The sequence below is a fragment of the Bos taurus genome, chromosome 26 (assembly GCF_002263795.3).
Source record: "Bos taurus isolate L1 Dominette 01449 registration number 42190680 breed Hereford chromosome 26, ARS-UCD2.0, whole genome shotgun sequence".
Lineage (NCBI taxonomy): Eukaryota > Metazoa > Chordata > Mammalia > Artiodactyla > Bovidae > Bos > Bos taurus.
In genome coordinates this window covers 46893318-46910923 of record NC_037353.1, presented here as the reverse complement: position 1 = coordinate 46910923, position 17606 = coordinate 46893318, and the positions used below count along the sequence as shown (strand labels likewise).

The 17606-nt window shown below is 48.7% G+C and overlaps 1 protein-coding gene and 1 non-coding gene across 3 annotated transcripts in view; one reads left to right on the top strand and one right to left on the bottom strand.

The window, feature by feature from the left end:
* DOCK1 (dedicator of cytokinesis 1) overlaps positions 1-17606 on the bottom strand; it is a 556534-nt gene that overhangs the window by 37815 nt on the left and 501113 nt on the right. For both annotated transcript variants that reach the window (XM_005225872.5, XM_002698580.6), the window contains exons 39-43: positions 10658-10747; positions 9561-9665; positions 3326-3467; positions 3144-3222; positions 1514-1598 (exon numbers count right to left, since the gene is read on the bottom strand). In XM_005225872.5, coding sequence (XP_005225929.2) covers positions 1514-1598; positions 3144-3222; positions 3326-3467; positions 9561-9665; positions 10658-10747 — 501 coding nt within the window. The remainder of the gene's footprint in view (positions 1-1513; positions 1599-3143; positions 3223-3325; positions 3468-9560; positions 9666-10657; positions 10748-17606) is intronic.
* On the top strand, positions 9260-9332 carry TRNAR-GCG (transfer RNA arginine (anticodon GCG)). The gene has a single exon. It is a non-coding gene; the product is annotated as a tRNA-Arg (tRNA).

The following is a 17606-nucleotide window of genomic DNA, read 5'->3' as shown; positions in this document are numbered from 1 at the left end:
TTCTGCCTGGAGGATGCTACATCACGGTTGGAGTTACTGCCGAGATGATCAGAGCAGAGATGTCCATAGAGCCCGGCCCTGGCCTGGGGGAATGGGAGTGGACCCGTCCCTCTCCCCATCACAGACGATGCCACAGTGAAACCCATCACCAAACAGGAGCAGGAAGCCACAGCAACCAAGAAAGAGGGGACGGACTGGTTTGAAACAACCAGTGTTGACACGGGGGCTGCCTTAGAATTTCCCGATTCCGAGCTCCTGGTTGACACACAGAGGAAGCTGGGCTGGGGAAGGAAAGGGCCTTTCAGGGGCTGTGGCTGGAGGCCCACAAGTGTGGCCCTGAGGACGGAGAGATCACAGGAAACAGGGAACATGGTGGAAGCTTTGCTGACTGCGCTCTGAGCCTCCCTTTGAGTCAGCAGATGCTAGTTCGTCTTTGCCCTCCTGCACCCCCAGATACCTGCAGGCAAGGTGCCTGCCAGGGGCCCTCAAAGCTAATGCTGCCTTGAAATGTGGGCCAATCTAGGGATTTCCAGAGGATGTTTTCAGGGCAGGAGGAGAGAGAAATAATAACATTTAAAACAAACAAACAATGTGTGATTTCATGCCTTTTCAAACTGGAATCCATTAAACTGGTTATGCATATATTTTATTTGTATTTATTTTTTAGTTATTTATTTATTTTTTAGGCTGCACTGTGCAGCATGCAGGATCTTAGTCCCCCGATCAGGGATGGAACCTCATGTCTCCTGCATTGGGGGTCCGGAGTTTTAACCACTGGACTTCCAGGGAAGTCCCTGTGCCTATATTTTTTTTTTAAAGGCTGCAGTAACCTGTGTTAATATTTTCAGGTCTCTAATGCAGTGTTTTTAATAAGGCACAGACGTTTAGCAACGTGTGGAAACATGTGTGATTGACTGTCACATCTGGGAGATTGTACCTGGCATCCCGTGGGTGGAAGCTGAGGATGCAGTTAAACATCCCTCGAGGCTCAGGACGGCCTGCCCCGTGAGAACCACCAGGGCCTTTGCTCAGCTGCCCGGGAACACCCTGCTCCGGCATGTGGTGCCGGAGTGCAGTTCAGGCTGGGCACTGCAGAGTGAGTACAACCCTCCTCCAGGCTGTGTGCCCGAACAGCAGAAAACCACGTCAGCACACGGTGCCTCCGTGAACTTCTTTATAACAGAGACACCAGCACCTGCTCCAGGACTCACAGCCCAGAGGGAGGCTCAGGTATATGCGGCAGGGAGGCGAGTGTGCTCTGAGCACAGGAAGACTCTCAAAGTGCCAGTCACTTTCTAACAGCATCACAGGGACCTTGGTGACAGCGTCTGTGTAATGGTCATCATTGCACTGAATTTGGAGGGGTCGTATGTCAGGATCTCTGTGCATAACACACACGGGCATCAAACCCTGCACTGTGGGATCTCTGAGGATACGCTCTTTTTTTTTGACAGGCAGTTTTGTGAATGGTGGCATGAGGTTGGGGGGAGGGAGGCCATTTTTGCTTTTTTACCGCAAATTCGTTGTCTGGATTCTTCTCTCCCTTGCGGATCGGACGAGAATATTCAAATCGCTGGACCTCGTTGACTCTGTAGAAACTGTGCAGAGACAGGGAAATCATTAGCTATTTCACCGGAGAAGCAGCCGATTTGCTTTTAGCCCTGGGATCTGGTCTCCCTACACATCACTGCATCCCTTAAACACCTCCAACCTTGACCTAGAGCAGTAGCTGGGCTGTTGCTTCCCACCAGCCTCACAGGAGAGACGTTGGCAGGTGGAAAAATTACCTTGGGTTCTTTGCCTTCTCTCTGTCCCTGCCAATGCTCAGGGGAGAAGAGATGCTGAGTAAGAGTGAAACGGGCAAAAACCGAGGAAAGGTGAGGCAAAGGAGAGAGGAAAAAAAAAAAAAAACTTTGTTCTTCATTCTTGTGTTTGTTATTTCAAAGTTTTAATTCATGTGTCAATAATCAATGTATTAAACAATTTACTAAGTTTATTAAACTTCTAAGAATGCATCTTGATTATGTTTTAAAGGTTTTGTCTATTTTAACTGCAGGTCTAGGAAGGCAGATTCTGCAACCACCAGGGGTGGCAGACACGGGTGGACAGGTTGCCTTTCTCCCATGGGGAGGAGGTGGGTTTCGCACACACCTCAGAGGCAGGCTGGGAGGCTTACTCATTCTCCTGCTCTGAAACACAGGTAGGCATTCCACACCAAAGGGAAATACAGGAGCGTGTCCACGGTTCACTATTACTTAATGCCTCTCTCTGAGAAAAACATGTTGCAAAACTTAAAAATCTAAGCCTCATGAAAGCGATCATTCCTCAATAAGTCGAGTCCTGGTTTATTATTTCCCATGTTTGCTGAAGAAAGGTTAAAGAAATCGTAGTGAATTTTGCAGAAGAACCCAACCCGCCAAACTGCAGGATGTAAAACAGCATATCCTGTGCATTATGCGGCCATCAAAGAAGTCACTTTTTTTCAGCAGAACAAGGATGAAGTAGAAAAAGAAACTCTTCACATCAAAGAGACGTCTAGGGTATGTGTTTCTACACTGCTGCTAAGTTAGGAGCAGTTCAATGCAGACACATACAGTCTCACTCAGATTCGGACACCTGGCCTGTGAGTTTGAAAACCCACCTCTGAGTCTCATGTTATGGAATCACCCTGCGGTAGAGAAGAAGGGTCTCTTCACCCGGCACCTGATTCTCCATCAGGAGCATATGTCTGAATCCCTTTGCCTGCCTTCTGGGATCCAAACACTCAGGCTACCATGCAGGCACACAGACTCAGATCTCAGGCTGTGGGGTGGGGCCTGTGCCCTGGAGAAAAAGTCTAAGGGGGTCTCTCACCTGGTGGGTCAAAAGGAGACTGGAGTACCCCCTCCTTCCCCTGACTTTCCTTGTCTCAGTCCCAGGTAAGGGACGGCTTCCCACCCTCCCAGCCACACTTGTTAACAACATGTCCCTTCCCTACTTTGATGCTGAAGAAAATTAGCTTCCCCTGCTTTTCAAAGTAAACAGAGCATCTGAAAAGTTCATCAAAGGCTGACATGCATCCTTCTACAGGTGAAGTTATGAAGAAGAGATCTGTGTATGCCTTTTACCACCCTCCTGTTGGGTCAGGGAAATAGGTTGATTACCTTACAATCTGCTCTGACACGGGCCTGTGAAATTTAGGAGGCAGATCAAGTTTGGGCTTTACTGTGAAGCACTGAATATCTGAAGGTCAAAGGTTAAGGTCATCAACCCCACGTACACCCAACCATGTGAACCAACGGCTTGGCCATCATTTTCTATCCCACATGGTTGCCTGAAAGGATACATTGGCCGGGAGAGTTTTTAATGTCGTCGCCTGGTGGAGACGTTGTCTTCATCTTCTCAGCGTTTGGAAACTGAGTCAGTAGACGAGCTTCAAAATCCTCTCGACGTTCATACTCTTTCCCTCGATAAATGAACACTTTCCCCTGCAAACAATGACAAGCATTAAACAACACCCCAGGGACTGGGCCAGGAAAAGTGCACACATAAATGCACTGGTCTTCAGAGTGGGCTGGACAGTGTTTTAAGTGTCACTAAATCGAAGAACAGCTTGTAATTGCAGTGGTCTTACTAATCAAGAACTCAGGAACAGAAGACAGGTAAGTTGATACTGTTGAAGAAGCACTAAACACGCATTACTGAAGTCTAGCTACACATTTCAGCCTTAACAGCAGTAATCAATTGACAAAGTCATGAAAAACCAAATGAGCGATTAGCGCCCAAATCCTAGAGGGCAGGAAATGACCAGACAGGTTAAGGGCACCAGGGCCAATGGAGAACGGTGTCCACGTCTTCTCCTTGCTTCCAAATGGTGATTGTTTTTGTTGTTGTTCAGTCACTCAGTTGCGTCCAACTCTTTGTGACCCCGTGGACTGCAGCGTGCCAGGCTTCTGGTCCTTCACCATCTCCCGGAGCTTGCTCAAACTCATGTCCACTGTGTTGATGATGTCATCCAACCATCTCACCCTCTGTCGCCCCCTTCTCCTCCTGCTTTCAATCTTTCCCAGCATCAGAATCTTTTCCAATGAGTTGGCTCTTGGCATCAGGTGCACAAAATATTGGCGCTTCAGCTTCAGCATCAGTCCTTCTAATGAATATTCAGGGCTGATTTCCTTTAGGATGGACTGGTTGGATCTGTTTGTAGTCCAAGGGACTCTTAAGAGTCTTCTCCAGCACCACAATTCGAAAGCATCGATTCTTTGGCACTCAACCTTCTTTATGGTCCAACTCGCACATCCGTACATGACTACTGGAAAAACCAGTTTTGACTATATGGACCTCTGTTGGCAAGGTGATGTCCCTGCTTCTATAAGCAGTTTTCATTTTGCCAGAGAGAATTCAAGAGATCATGAAGTTAAGGTGGGGCCTTGGAGCCTGAGCATGACTTTCCAAGCTGACTCCTACAGGTCACTGCCAGGAGATGAGCAGAACCCAAGGGACAGGGGTCCAGACAAAGTAGAGAGGCCCATGGCTCCTGGTCCCTCTCCTGGTGCTGAGAGGCTCTCATACGAGCAGCTCTGAGGAGTTTCCCAGGTTTGGGGGCTCAAATGGCACCCAAGACCCTCTCGTGCCATCCCAAACGATAATGGACAAGGGGCGGCACCCTCTCCAGTCTGCTGACCGGAACCTGCCGTGCGAGAGCTCGTCTCAGTCTGACCCAGCAGCGGACCCGCCATGAACTGTGGACGTGCTTCTTCCCCAAGGTCGCTCAGCGAAGCTGGCTGGTCCTGAGCCCGTGGCACCCAGCACAGCACTGGAGCTGCACCTGGCCTTGCTCTGGGCTCTCTGCTGTTGTGAACAGTAAGGGGGTCACGGGTCGGTGTCACCCAGCTGGTTGGCAAGGTTCCTGCCTCCGCCCGGAGAGCCCGCAGCTGGGCCAAGTCTACTTCCTGTGTCATGACCTCAGGAAATAAATGCCCTTCCTTGACTTAATAAAAGCCAAAGGAAAAAAAAAAGTCCAGCGGGTGGTGGCTGGACTCCCCTCACTGAATGTTTGGAGCTGTCTTATGGATAATATTCCATCAACAAAAGACAGAGCAGAGCATGTAGCGATCTCCTCCCAAAGACTTGAGTTTTGTCCCTCTCCAAGGCCACATCTGTCACCTCTGTAAATTCTGAAGAGTCCATCTAGGGGTTGTTTCGGGTGATCGGGAAGCCCTCTTCTCCGCTCAGGCTGCCTCGTTGAGACCTGTCTGATGACACGGTCACTCTGTAAGTATGTCGGTAAGGAAAGTTCTGGTTCCAAGAAAAAACAGGTCTCTATACCTTCATGGATTCAACAGGTCTCCATACCATCACAGATTCAACATGGGTATTCTGAGCAGTAACTGAGTCACAAAAAAAGGTGTTAACGGGTAGCGCGATGCCACAGCTCCAGAAGGCTCCTGAATCTCCCCCTCCCCACCCATCTTGCCCCATCTGAGGGTGGTCTCAACATCACCAACTGCAACAAGGAAGGGATCACGAGCAGAAGCCACAGGGCCCGAGGAGCCAGAGGCTGGGGGCTCTTGGTTCTCCTCCCTGGACTTGGTTGTTGCTTCCATCAGGGATTGTTGGGCAAGAGGCTCCAGGCCGGCTGGTCAGGAGTTAGGGGCAGCCTTGTCATCTGCCCTGACCCTGGATGGACGCCAGTGTAGAGGAGGGGAGGAGGGACAGGGTGGGGAGGGGAGGGAGGGGAGGAAGGGGTGAGGGGGCGGGGGATGAGGGGGAAGAGAAGACAGACAGACCAACAGTTGGATCCTGCAGACTCAGCTCAAAGTCAAAATAAAATCTGTCTAATAAATTAAAAAAAAAAAAATAGAGCTCCTATGAGGCTCCATTTTTCCCCTTCCCTAGTCCAAAGTTATTCTGAGTCCTTTTAAATCACAAAAGAGGGAACAATTTAAAAATTGAATGCTTTTTTTCCCACTTTGTGCTTAGGTATGTCTTAACGCACCCATTACAAGAGAAAAATGTTCTCTTTTCTCTAAAAAAATAATTTCAAGTAGAAACCAAAGTAATACGTAGTCTTAATTAGAAATATAAATACACAGCATGAGCATCTTTTAAGGCTATAAAAAGGCAAACATTTCAGAAATTCAGGATGATTTAATGTATAACAGGCTAGTACAAAACTAGCATGCATTTATTAGGCTTTACACTCGAAGGGAGACATAATAATAAAAGTGTATATAAAGGCTTTAATAGAAAAACACTAGTGAGTTATAGATGGAAACACTAATAACATTTTCTAGAAACATCAATTACTTTGCATTCTGAAGTGGTCCCTTCAAGCCTGAAAGGAGGAGGGGAGTGTAGGTATAGTCAAAGATATTTATTCCTTGTAAGAACCATAAATATTAATATAAATGCAAAAAGCTCCACATGTGATCAGTTCTGAAAGAAACACAAAGGGGAGGGCCAGCGAGTCAGTCCTCCGAGGCTGTGCCCCCAGCGCCACCTGAAGCAGACAAATATCCTGCCCCCTTTCTTGGAATTGCCAATGTCATTGTCAGATCGACCCCGGATAGGTAGCCTGTGAAGTATAATAAATATATTGCTATAGCCCCACAAAACCAGCCAGGTGTGGCGGGAAAGCCAGCTCAATATTAATCAAGCCCTTTAAGCTAGTTATTCCTGCTTTGCATTGTCCTTTCGACGGGCAGGTGACCCAGTGTGGTCCTTGGAGCGTGGGTCTCGTGTGCCCTCCCAGGAAATCCCTGGCATCAGCTGGCTCGGGGACCGAGAGATGCTCAGCCCACAGGGTTGCCAGGACAGGACGCCGGGACAGAGCGTGGTGGCCTTAAATCCTAGCAGTGTCCACAGAGGGTAGCACACACCCCACGCCCAGCACCACCCAGCTCAGCGTGATGCAGGCCTTGTCTCTCCCTCTCAATCTTTCTTAGACACACACACAGAGGTGTATGTACAGATTCACACACCTTAATTAAAGCCTTATTAATTAAATTAATTAAAGATTGTCTTTTAACTTAATGTCGAAATCTTCCTTAATTCAGGGCTATAACCAAACATCCTTTATTCATTCTTTGGAAGGGAGGACTTTCTCCAGAATCTGAGTTTCTGATCAACCACTCTCTTTGGTGTTCATGGCCAGAGCTGCATGACCAAGACTTCGGGGTCAAGGAGAGACTGAAAGGTAGTGACAGGGACAGTCCAGATGCCCCTGGCACCCAGTCAGGACCCTCTGTGTATGGAACAACTGACAGGTCACCTCCTGGAGCACGTCAGTTCTGCAAGGGTCACCTGCTGACATTTCTATAAAGAATGACAGGTCTTCAGCAAGTAAGTCCCTTTTGCTGGTGGCAGTGTGAAGGGATGTCTTATACCCTCAGGGATGCCTGGGGGTTCGGAAACGCTGGGGCCAAAGAAACACACCTTTGAGGCTGGGAGAGTCTCCCAGCTGGATCTGCCTGCCCCAGACATCTGGGAGACCTGCCTGCCCCAGACAGGTGTGCCCTGGGTACAGTGCCTGCTTCCCTAAAACCAGAAGGATCATGCATGGGCTCCAAGGAAAACAGAAAACCAGGTGCCATTAAAAAAAAAAAAAAGATCGAAGATTGTAAGAAATGACAGGCAGACATGGTCAATGGCATCCAAGAAAGAATTTTTGAGAAACTCTAAACAGTTATATTTGGAGAAGGCAATGGCACCCCACTCTATTACTCTTGCCTGGAAAATCCCATGGGCAGAGGAGCCTGGTAGGCTGCAGTCCATGGGGTCTTGAAGAGTCGGACATGACTGAGAAACTTCACTTTCACTTTTCACTTTCATGCATTGGAGAAGGAAATGGCAACCCACTCCAGTGTTCTTGCCTGGAGAATCCCAGGGACGGGAGAGCCTGGTAGGCTGCCGTCTATGGGATCGCAGAGTCGGACATGACTGAAGCGACTTAGCAGCAGCAGCAGCAAACAATTCTATTGGGCTATTTTTTTCTTCTTTTTTTTCTATTTGAGACACTGTTTCCATCCCTGGGTTGCAAAGATCCCCTAGAGATGGAAATGGCAACTCTCTCCAGCATTTTGGCCTGTGGAATCCCATGGACAGAGGCGTCTGGTGGGGCGGGGGGTGTGGGTCTACCATCCATGGGGTCACAGAGAGTCATACACAACTCAGTGACTAAGCCACCACCACCAAACAACTGTATTAGCAGGCTAGGCAGCATTTATTTACAAGATTTCTGGCCTAAAGATTATTGGGTGATTTGACTGATGATCATACTGTTTCTTCAGTCGTGTCAAAGAGAACATGCTTGTCTCAGGGATGGAGGGTGAGTCCGAGTTTCCAGCACTGGAAATTCATGGCCAGTTTCTCATATACTTTAAAATATGCATGCTTGGAAATTCCCTGGCGATCCAAGGGTTAGGGCTCTGTACTCTCACTGCTAAGGACCCAGGTTCGATTCCTGGTTGAGGATCCAAGATCCCACAAGCCACACAGCTAAAACAAGAAACAAAACTACATACGTTCAGAGCAGCATTATTCATGTTAACCCAGACAAAGTCTGCCAAGGACGAATGGATAAACAAAATGTGGTACATTGACATGAGGGGATATTACTCTTCCACGACAAGGAATGAAGTTTTGATACACACTACCTTGTGGATCAGCCTTGAAAGGTCTGTAGAATCAAGTAAATTCTGAGACAGAAAGTAAGGTCTGGGGTGGGTGGGGAGAAGAGAAGGGGAAATTATTGTTTACTGGGATTGGAGTTCCAGTTTCGGAAGATGAAAATAATCTGGAAATGGGTGGTGGGAACAGTTGTACAACAGGGTAAATATATTTAACGCCACTGAACTGTACACTTAAAGACAGTGAAGATGGTAACTTCCATGCTATGCATTGCTGTTCTTGAGTTGCTCAGTCGTGTCTGACTCTTTGTGACCCCATGGACTATAGCCCATCAGGCTCCTTTGTCCATGGGATTCTCCAGACAAGAATACTGGAATGGGTTGTCATTTCCTCCTCCAGGGGATCTTCCTAACCCAGGGATCGAGTCCATGTCTCCTACACTGGCAGGTGGATTCCTGACCACTGACCACCAGGGAGGCCTATGTTATGCATTTCTTACTATAATTTTTAAAATATACATAAATCTCTGACGAAGAGTTCTCTTTAGGAAAAGAGAGATGGAATGCTTATATTCAATGAAAAAACATTATCAGCCCCTCTCTGGCAACCTGAGGCAAGTACAGAGGTATGAAAACAATGCAGACTCGCTTCCCTGGTAGCTCAGTTGGTAAAGAATCTGCCTGCGGTGCAGGAGACCCGGGTTCGATCCCCGGGTCAGGAAGATCCCCTGGAAGAGGAAATGACAAACCACTCCAGTATCCTTGCTTGGAAAATCCCATGGACAGAGGAGCCTGGTGGGCTGCAGTCGTGGGTTGCAAAGAGTCGGACACGACTGAGCGACTTCACTGAGAGACGCACTTGAGAGGCAAACCAAATCCTTCCTTGGAAAGAGCAGGCGCTGGCTGCCCAGGGAGCAATGGTAACCCAGTCCAGACAGAGCCCAGAGTTACCCGGAGGAAGGTGGGGAATCCTTGTCCGTAGTAACCGACGGCAAAGTAGTCAGGCTTGGGACGTATCACCTTGACGATGTTTTCATAAAACTGAGCCTGTTTTTTCTGAAAAGAAGAGAAGAAACGCATTTCAGGTTTGAATGGAGTATCTGAGAATTTGTGTGTCTGGATTCTTCCAGCTTTGCCAATTCTAGGGGGTGGGAGGGGGAGAAGGTGGGGGAGCACTGATGCAGGCGTGGAATTTAATCTCACCACTAAGCTATGACAGTACTTTTCATTCATCGCCCGGCATTCAGCAGGCGAATCTGACCAGAAAGCCAAATTCAGCAACCGGTTGTGATTTACAGGTGTTTTCATCACCAAAGAAGTGCCAGAGAGATGGCTTTTATCCTGATTCAATGTCTGGTCTTTAGTATTTTTAAAACATGGTATCGGTCAGATAATGGGATACATTAAAAAAGGATTTAAAAGGGGAGAGTTCTGTTCCACATCCATGGTACACATTAAAACATCATTAAGTCGATCTGCTGGATACAAAAATGATTCAGCAGAGAAAGCAGTAATTAGAAACTGGTAGGTTCTATGGAAGGACAAAGGGTTGGGCCACCCTCCATCAGTCCTTCATGGAGACGGGCTCAGAGTTGAAACCACTGGAGCCTCCTGGAGACCTCTGAGCATCCAGACCACTAGACACCTGGGCTCAGTGGTTTTCACACGCACATCCTTCAGAGGCATCTTCGAGTTTGATGACGAAAGCTCAGTGGGGAATGCTGCTGAGCCAGAATCAACCAGCAAAGAAATCAAAACTGTCCTTCTGGACAAATGAAGGAGAATCCCAATGTTAAAAGGAAAAGAGGGACTTTCCTGGCGGTCCAGTGGTGAGGACATGTCCATGCTTCCACTGCAGAGGGCATGAGTTCCAACCCTGGTCGGGGAACTAAGATCTCGAACGTCGCTCAGGGAGGCCAAAGAAATGAATATAAAATAAATGGCTGTTGCATTAAAAAAGAAGAAGAAGAAGAAGGGAAGGGAAAACTTTGAGAAGAACAAGTTGAGATTGCTTATTTTTTTTCAAAGAGAAGGAAAGGAAGACCTACCAGCAATTCGCTGAGCTGTTCATAATCAAACATTTCGTTCTCATACTGTTCTGCCAGCTCCTTGCCCAGGGCGATGGCCTCCTCCCACATCTGTGAGGGAAGAGAGAAAAACAGGGCAAGAGAAACGCAAACCTGAATCACGCGGTCAGAGAGGGAAACAGCAACAGCGCCGTTCACGATGCAACAAGCTGGAAACACGCCTGCTTAACCTGAAGACGCTGGAAAAATACAGATCTTTTCTACAGGCTCGTGTCCTCTGGCTTGGGCCTGGTTGGCCAGACCAGTCAGCTACTGGCTCATCAATCACACTGGCTGCTGCCCCTGGTCAGAGCAGCCAGCCGGCCGGTCCTGCCCCTCTGCAGGCCGGCCTCTGAAGCCCATCTGTCAGGGCAGCCGTGGAGCCCAGCAGGGAAACCGCAGGGCGAGTTTGAGAGCAGTGTTTGTGCAGAAACCGAGGACCAGATTTTGGTACTTTCCCAAATCATCCCACTTAAAAGAGCTCTGTGTCAGTGGTCAGAAGGACAAGGATCTATTTCAACTTGGATTTAAGGCTTGTAAGAATTTCATGTTATATGGGCAGATACCATTCAAAAAAGTAAGATCATGGCATCCAGTCCCATCACTTCATGGCAAATAGATGGGGAAACAATGAGAGATTTTATTTTGGGGGGCTCCAAAATCACTGCAGATGGTGACTGCAGCCATGAAATTAAAAGACACTTGCTCCTTGGAAGAAAAGCTATGACCAACCTAGACAGCATATTAAAAAGCAGAGACATTACTTTGCCAACAAAGGTCCATCTACTCAAAGATATGGTTTTTCTAGTAGTCAGGTATGGATATGAGAGTTGGACTATAAAGAAAGCTGAGCTCTAAAGAATTGATGCTTCTGAACTGTGGTGTTGGAAAAGACTCTTGAGAGTCCCTTGGACTGCAAGGAGATCCAGCCAGTCCATCCTAAAGGAAATCAGTCTTGAATATTCATTGGAAGGACTGATGTTGAAGCTGAAACTCCAATACTTTGGCCACCTGATGAGAAGAACTGACTCATTTGAAAAGACCCTGATGCTGGGAAAGATTGAAGGTGGGAGGAGAAGGGGACGACAGAGGATGAGATGGTTGGATGGCATCACCGACTGGATGGACACGAGTTTGAGTAAACTCCAGGAATTGGTGATGGACATGGAAGCCTGGCATGCTGCAGTCCCTGGGATCGCAAAGAGTCGGACACGACTGAGCGACTGAACTGAACCGAACCTGCAAATGTAAAACCTGCCATCATTTTGAAAAGGAGAATTTTGAATGATAATAGTTTAAAAGTGGGTTTCCTAATCAGGTAACATTTATTAAAATGCTGATAAACTTTTGACACATGTAGACTAATTTATTGACACATGTGGTGAGCCTGAATTTCCCTTATTTGGGTGGGAGAAGGAAATAAAATACAGTGGTCTACTTGAGAACAGGAAAATTCAGAGGGACTGTCTCCTCCAGGAAGCCTTCCTGGATGCCACCCACCCTTCTCTGTACTATCACAAGGACCCAGGATTCCCCTCTTTCAAACCTTTGAGTATTAAAAATGACAACTACGGACTTAGAATTAGCAAAGCGTCAGACCACCTCACATACTGGGTCCCTAGACATGAACTGCCCACTTCTCCACTGGGAGTATCCCCATAAGTTAGTAGCACCAATCATGAAGGCAAGTGATTTCCAGCTTACTCTTTGTCCAGCAAGATGCCACCTGCATCGTCTCATTAAAGTGTCGCGTCAGGTGGGTGTTATTATTACACCTGTTTTGCAGATAAGGAAGCTGGGGGTTGGACAGGCAAGCTGCCTGCCCAAGGGCAGAAAGTGGGGTAGACTCATCGTTTTCCAAAGTTCCTGCTCTCGATGACCATCTTAGTTGGAGCTGCTGTAACAAAATCCCACAAAACAGACACTATCCTCTCACAGTTCTGGAGGCTGGGAAGTTCAAGCTCAAGGTGCAGGCAGATTCGGGTCTTGGTGAGGGTTCTCCTGACTCTCAGACAGTCGCCTTCTCACTGCATGCTTGTATGGCCTTAAGCAAGATCTCCTTCCTCTCCTCAAAAGGGTACTAATCCCATCATGGGGGTCCCACCCTCATTATGACCCAATCTAAACATATCACATGGGTATATCATCACAGGGGGCAGGAGGTCAGGGTTGTTCAACATATGACTTTTGCAGGAATGCAAGCATTCAGCCCGTAACAATGACCATCCGCCAGCCCTTCCAGCTGCCCTCCACCCCCTCCTCCTGGAATAGGTTTTCAAGGATGCTAAGCTAGTCCTTAACTCCAGGCTTTCACTCGGAACACAGGGAGCTGGTCCCACACCTGGCGTACCCTTGGCGCTGAATCCTCACCTGCCTGCCAGTCTTTGCCTTTTCTTGGCAGAACCACCCAGTCGAGGGCCTTACTTATTACTGAATCACCCAATAGACTTAAAATACTCTTTACACAGCTGCTGCTTAAAGACACCATCTGCTATTTTTGATGAGAAAAAAGCTATTCCGAAATTGTATTTTAATACTTTGAAAGACATCATAAAGATAAGCTCAAAGGAGAGAAAGATTTCAGAGATAGGACCAGCAGCTAGGAGAGAGAGAAAGTGGCTGAGATGCTCTTTGGAGGACCACATGCTTCTCTCCCCAGGAAGCCTCTCCTGGCTCCTCCATCCTGCCGAAGCTCTCACCCTCCGAATGTCTGCACCCTCTGAATGTCTCCAGCTGCTGCTCCAGCGAGCTCAGGTCCTTTGCCAGAGTCCCAGCCTCCGTCTCTCAGAAGAGGGAGCTTCTCCACTTTTTATGTTTCTTTTAAGCTCCAGTGACCAATTCCTCCCTCAGTACATTTCCATTTCAAAGAAATCATTACCTCTAGTTGAAGTTCTCACTCAGTGGCGAATACACCACTCCCTTAGCTGCCTACAGTCTTAGGGCTTCTAATTCACTGCTTAATCTGTTTCTAGACAGAGGAGCTGCTTTAGATACCTAGCAAAAGTAATTGTTTTTTTAAAGAAATACAAGTGGAAAAAGAGAACGTTGCTCAGTCATGTCTGGCTCTTTGCAACCCACGGACTGTAACCCGCCAGGCTCCTCTGTCCATGGAATTTTCCAGGAAAGAGTCCTGGAGTGGTTGCCATTCCCTTCTCCAGGGTATCTTCTCAACCCAAGGGTCAAACCCACGCCTCCTGCATTGCAGACAGATTCTTTCCCATCTGAGCCACGCAGCACAGATGCAAGTCTTGAGTAAATATCCAACTCACTCAGGGGTCACATGGTTGTGCTCTTTGTCAGATTTTCTATAAACGTATATTCCTCTTCCCCACCCCTGCTTGTTTTAAAGCCTCCTGCGTTAAGGTGATCTGCTTCTACTTTTACTTGGCTAGGGCTCCACAGAGTGTGGGTCATTCATATTTCCCATGTGAATACCTTGGAAAATATTTCTGTGCCAGAGAGAAAACAGATTTCATATAACGGAGATTTAGATTATCTTGGTAGAAGAGTCGCTTTAACCTGTGTGATTGAACATCCTGCCCAGGCCCTGTTCTTAGACGTGCCATAGGTCGATGAGGGTCACCACGGCCGCAAATGAAAAAAGCATCCTATCAGTGCTCAGCTTCGTGTTCTGATTTGAAGTCTGGAATCCGTTTCATAGTGTCCTTGGCCTTGCAACGTGGAGCACACCCTCCCCACTCCCCGTTTTCATCAGATGACCTCTGGCTATATTCTCTTGAGATGATCACCTTTTACTTCGGAACCTCTCCAAGTTTCATTTCTGCAAGTTTCATGAACAGAAAATCCTTTTTCTCCCTGATGAAACTTATTCATTAGAACTGGCCACAGAGAGCATATTGGCAGTTGCTTTGACCAAACTGTGAGGTTGACGAGTGACCAGTTGGGCAGGGAGACAACACTGATCTCACCGGGTCAGGGAGTAGCAGCAGGTTCAAGGTGAGATGGCAGCCTGCACAACAGCCCCCTTAAGGAAAGTACAGCCTGGCCATGACCCACGAGGATACTGATGGGCAGCTCTGAGCGAAATCACTAACTAGCTGTGAGCCAATCACCAGTCAAGACGTTTCATGGGATGCTTGAATTTCAGTCACTCTAAAACTCACCTAGTTTTCTGGGTGGTTGTTGGGAAACGAATCATATTCTAGCACCTTCTAATTTTCCAGGGTCCTGCACAGGTCTCTGACATGTAAAGGGATGTAGATTCAACACTGTGGGATTCCAGAGAACTAGTTTAGGGTCATCAGCAGCGAGGGGGCCAGGGTGGCCCGGAAGTAGCCTTCCATCCTGGTGATTGAGGGCTTCACTGCAGGAGTGACTGAGTGAGCATCTCTTCCCAGTCCCCCGAGGGTGAGGGGCTGGAGTCCTCGGGAAAGATGTGTCTCCATGGCGGCTCTGAGGCGTGTGGTCCAGCAGGGAGAGGGTCCTGCAAGTCCTCTCCTTTACAGAATGGAGACGCCTTGTGGGCTCCTCCCCTCTCTCTCAGCCTCTCCTCTCTCCCTGAGCCACGCCCCATCCTGGGTCTTCTGCTGGTCTCCCTTGGTTTCCACTGATCTGAGCAAAGGCTGGACACTTTCTGAAGACGTTTCTGAGGTCCAGCATCACCACCCCCACCCCTGCAATGGAGCCTTCACTGTGGACTACTCCAAAGCTGCCTGGTTTCACTTAATGACACCACGCTCTCTGACAGCACACACATCACTGCACCAGCCGCCTGAGAAAGGTGGCTGGATGGGCTGCCTGCCCTCCAGTAGGGCAGGACACACAGCGGGATCTGGGACTCGGGCCAGACTTAAGAAACCTTGATGGGAGGCTTCTCACACTGACTCGAAGATGAATCCTGCCTTCTGGGACTGTCACGTACTCAGGAATTACTGCTCCTCAAAAGCATGTTCCTCTTTGCCCCACAGCAAGTCTTTATTAATCTAAATGGAAAATGATTTGCTCAGTTTTAATGCCCCTGGGAGGAAAATAGGAAACGAACAGTTTTTTTTTTTTTTAAAACAAAGAGATTTTTTGCCCTTTTCTTTAATAAAGGACCTTTGTAGTTCTGCAAGCCCTTAGAAAGCCTAAACCAGGCATTGAAAGAGATAGTTGCATTTTGCTTGGTGGTTTGATCAGGAGGAGAATGGACCCACTCTGCCACTCACCGCTCACTCTGCAGTAATTACTGGGCACCTGTGACGGGGGTGGGTTCAGAGAGCATAAGGAGGGGTACAGACAGTTCTTGGAGGAGGATTTGAGGAAGAAAAGAAACAGGCAGTAGCTGGAGAGGGCAGTTAGAATGATAGAGAACTTTTTTAAAAGCTGGGGGAAATAATAGCATGGTTGTAGGCGAGTATGTGGGCTTCCGAGGTGGCGCTAGTGGTAAAGAACCCGCCTGCCAATGCAGGAGACGTGGGTTTGATCCCTGGGTCAGGAAGATCCCCTGGAGGAGGGCATGGCAAGCCACTCCAGTATTCTTGCCTGGAGAATCTCACGGGTGGAGGACTCTGGTGGGCTACAGTCCACAGAGTTGCGAAGAGTCAGACACAACTGAAGCAACTTAGCAGGCGAGTACGTATTAGCCAGTAGGGAGGAAAACAGTGCGGCCAGTGGGAAGAAGACAGATGGGCCAAGTGATGTCCTGGATGGGCCTGGGGGTCTGGGGCCTGGGGGGTGGGAGCAGCCTTGGACAGGAGCACAGACAGCCGTTCCTGGACTGGAGGGACTGATACAGACCCACGGCCAAGAGTGTGACCGGCTGAGTGGAGGCCAGAGATGTCCCACACAGCCTGGGGACCGCCAGCTAGAAAATCAATGACTTTGACCAAGAATTCCCACGTAAAGGAGAGGAGCCGAAACACTCAGAGCTGCCGGAGCTGCCTGGAAGGGAGTCAGACCTCCCCGGACTGATTGGAAGTTGCTCCCCTGTCAGCTCTGCAGCCACGGGAGGCTTGTGCTCAGGCCTCTGAGCCGTGCTGGGTACCCAGCTCCTCCGGGCATGCACACATCTGACACTGACCCCATATGAGAGACTCTGTGCAATCAGCTGACTTCAAGCCTCTGGAGCTGTCTCCTGCCTCTCCTAGTCCCCACTGCCCCCACATCCCGTGCCTGGACCCCTGCCCCAGCCCACACCCACCGGGCTTCTGCCACTGTGAGCCCAAATCACTCCCTGAAAGGGGGACAGTAAAGGCAACCTTGCTTATGTGCATAAAATCTCACTGGCTCCTTGGGTCTATGTGCGTGCATGCTTAGTCGCTTCAGTCATGTCCAGCTCTCTGCGACCCTGTGGACTATAGCCTGCCAGGCTCCTCTGTCCGTGGAGTTCTCCAGGCAAGAAAAGTGGAGTGGTTGCCATGCCCTTCTCCCACAGATCTTCCCGGCCCAGTGACTGAACCCGTGTCTTTTACGTCTCCCGCGTTGGCAGGCGGGCTCTTTACCACTAGTGCCACCTGGGAAGCCCGCTTCGTGACTATGGAGTAAGTCAAATCTTTAGGAGACATGCAAGGCCGTGGACAGACTGGCTCCCAAGTTCTCTGCATCTGTGTCTCCCAGGACCCCCTCCTCACCCTGCTGATAGACAGACTGGCTTCAGAAGCCCTGGCCTGGATCAATATGGTTCCCACTCTTTGGAATCCCTGCCCATCCCCCACTCTTCAGAATCCCAGCTCCTCCCAGCTATCACCTTGCAGGCTTCATCTCTTTCTCCAAGACCCAACTTGTGATGTGTGCTAAGTAGCTTCAGTCATGTCTGACTGCCAGGCTTCTCTGTCCATGGGGTTCTCCAGGCAAGAATACTGGAGTGGGTTGTCATACCCTCCTCCAGGAGGTCTTTCCAACCCAGGAATCGAATCTGCGTCTCCTGTGAATCCTGCATTGTAGGTGGATTATTTACCACTGGGCCACCAGGGAAGCTCAAGACATGGTT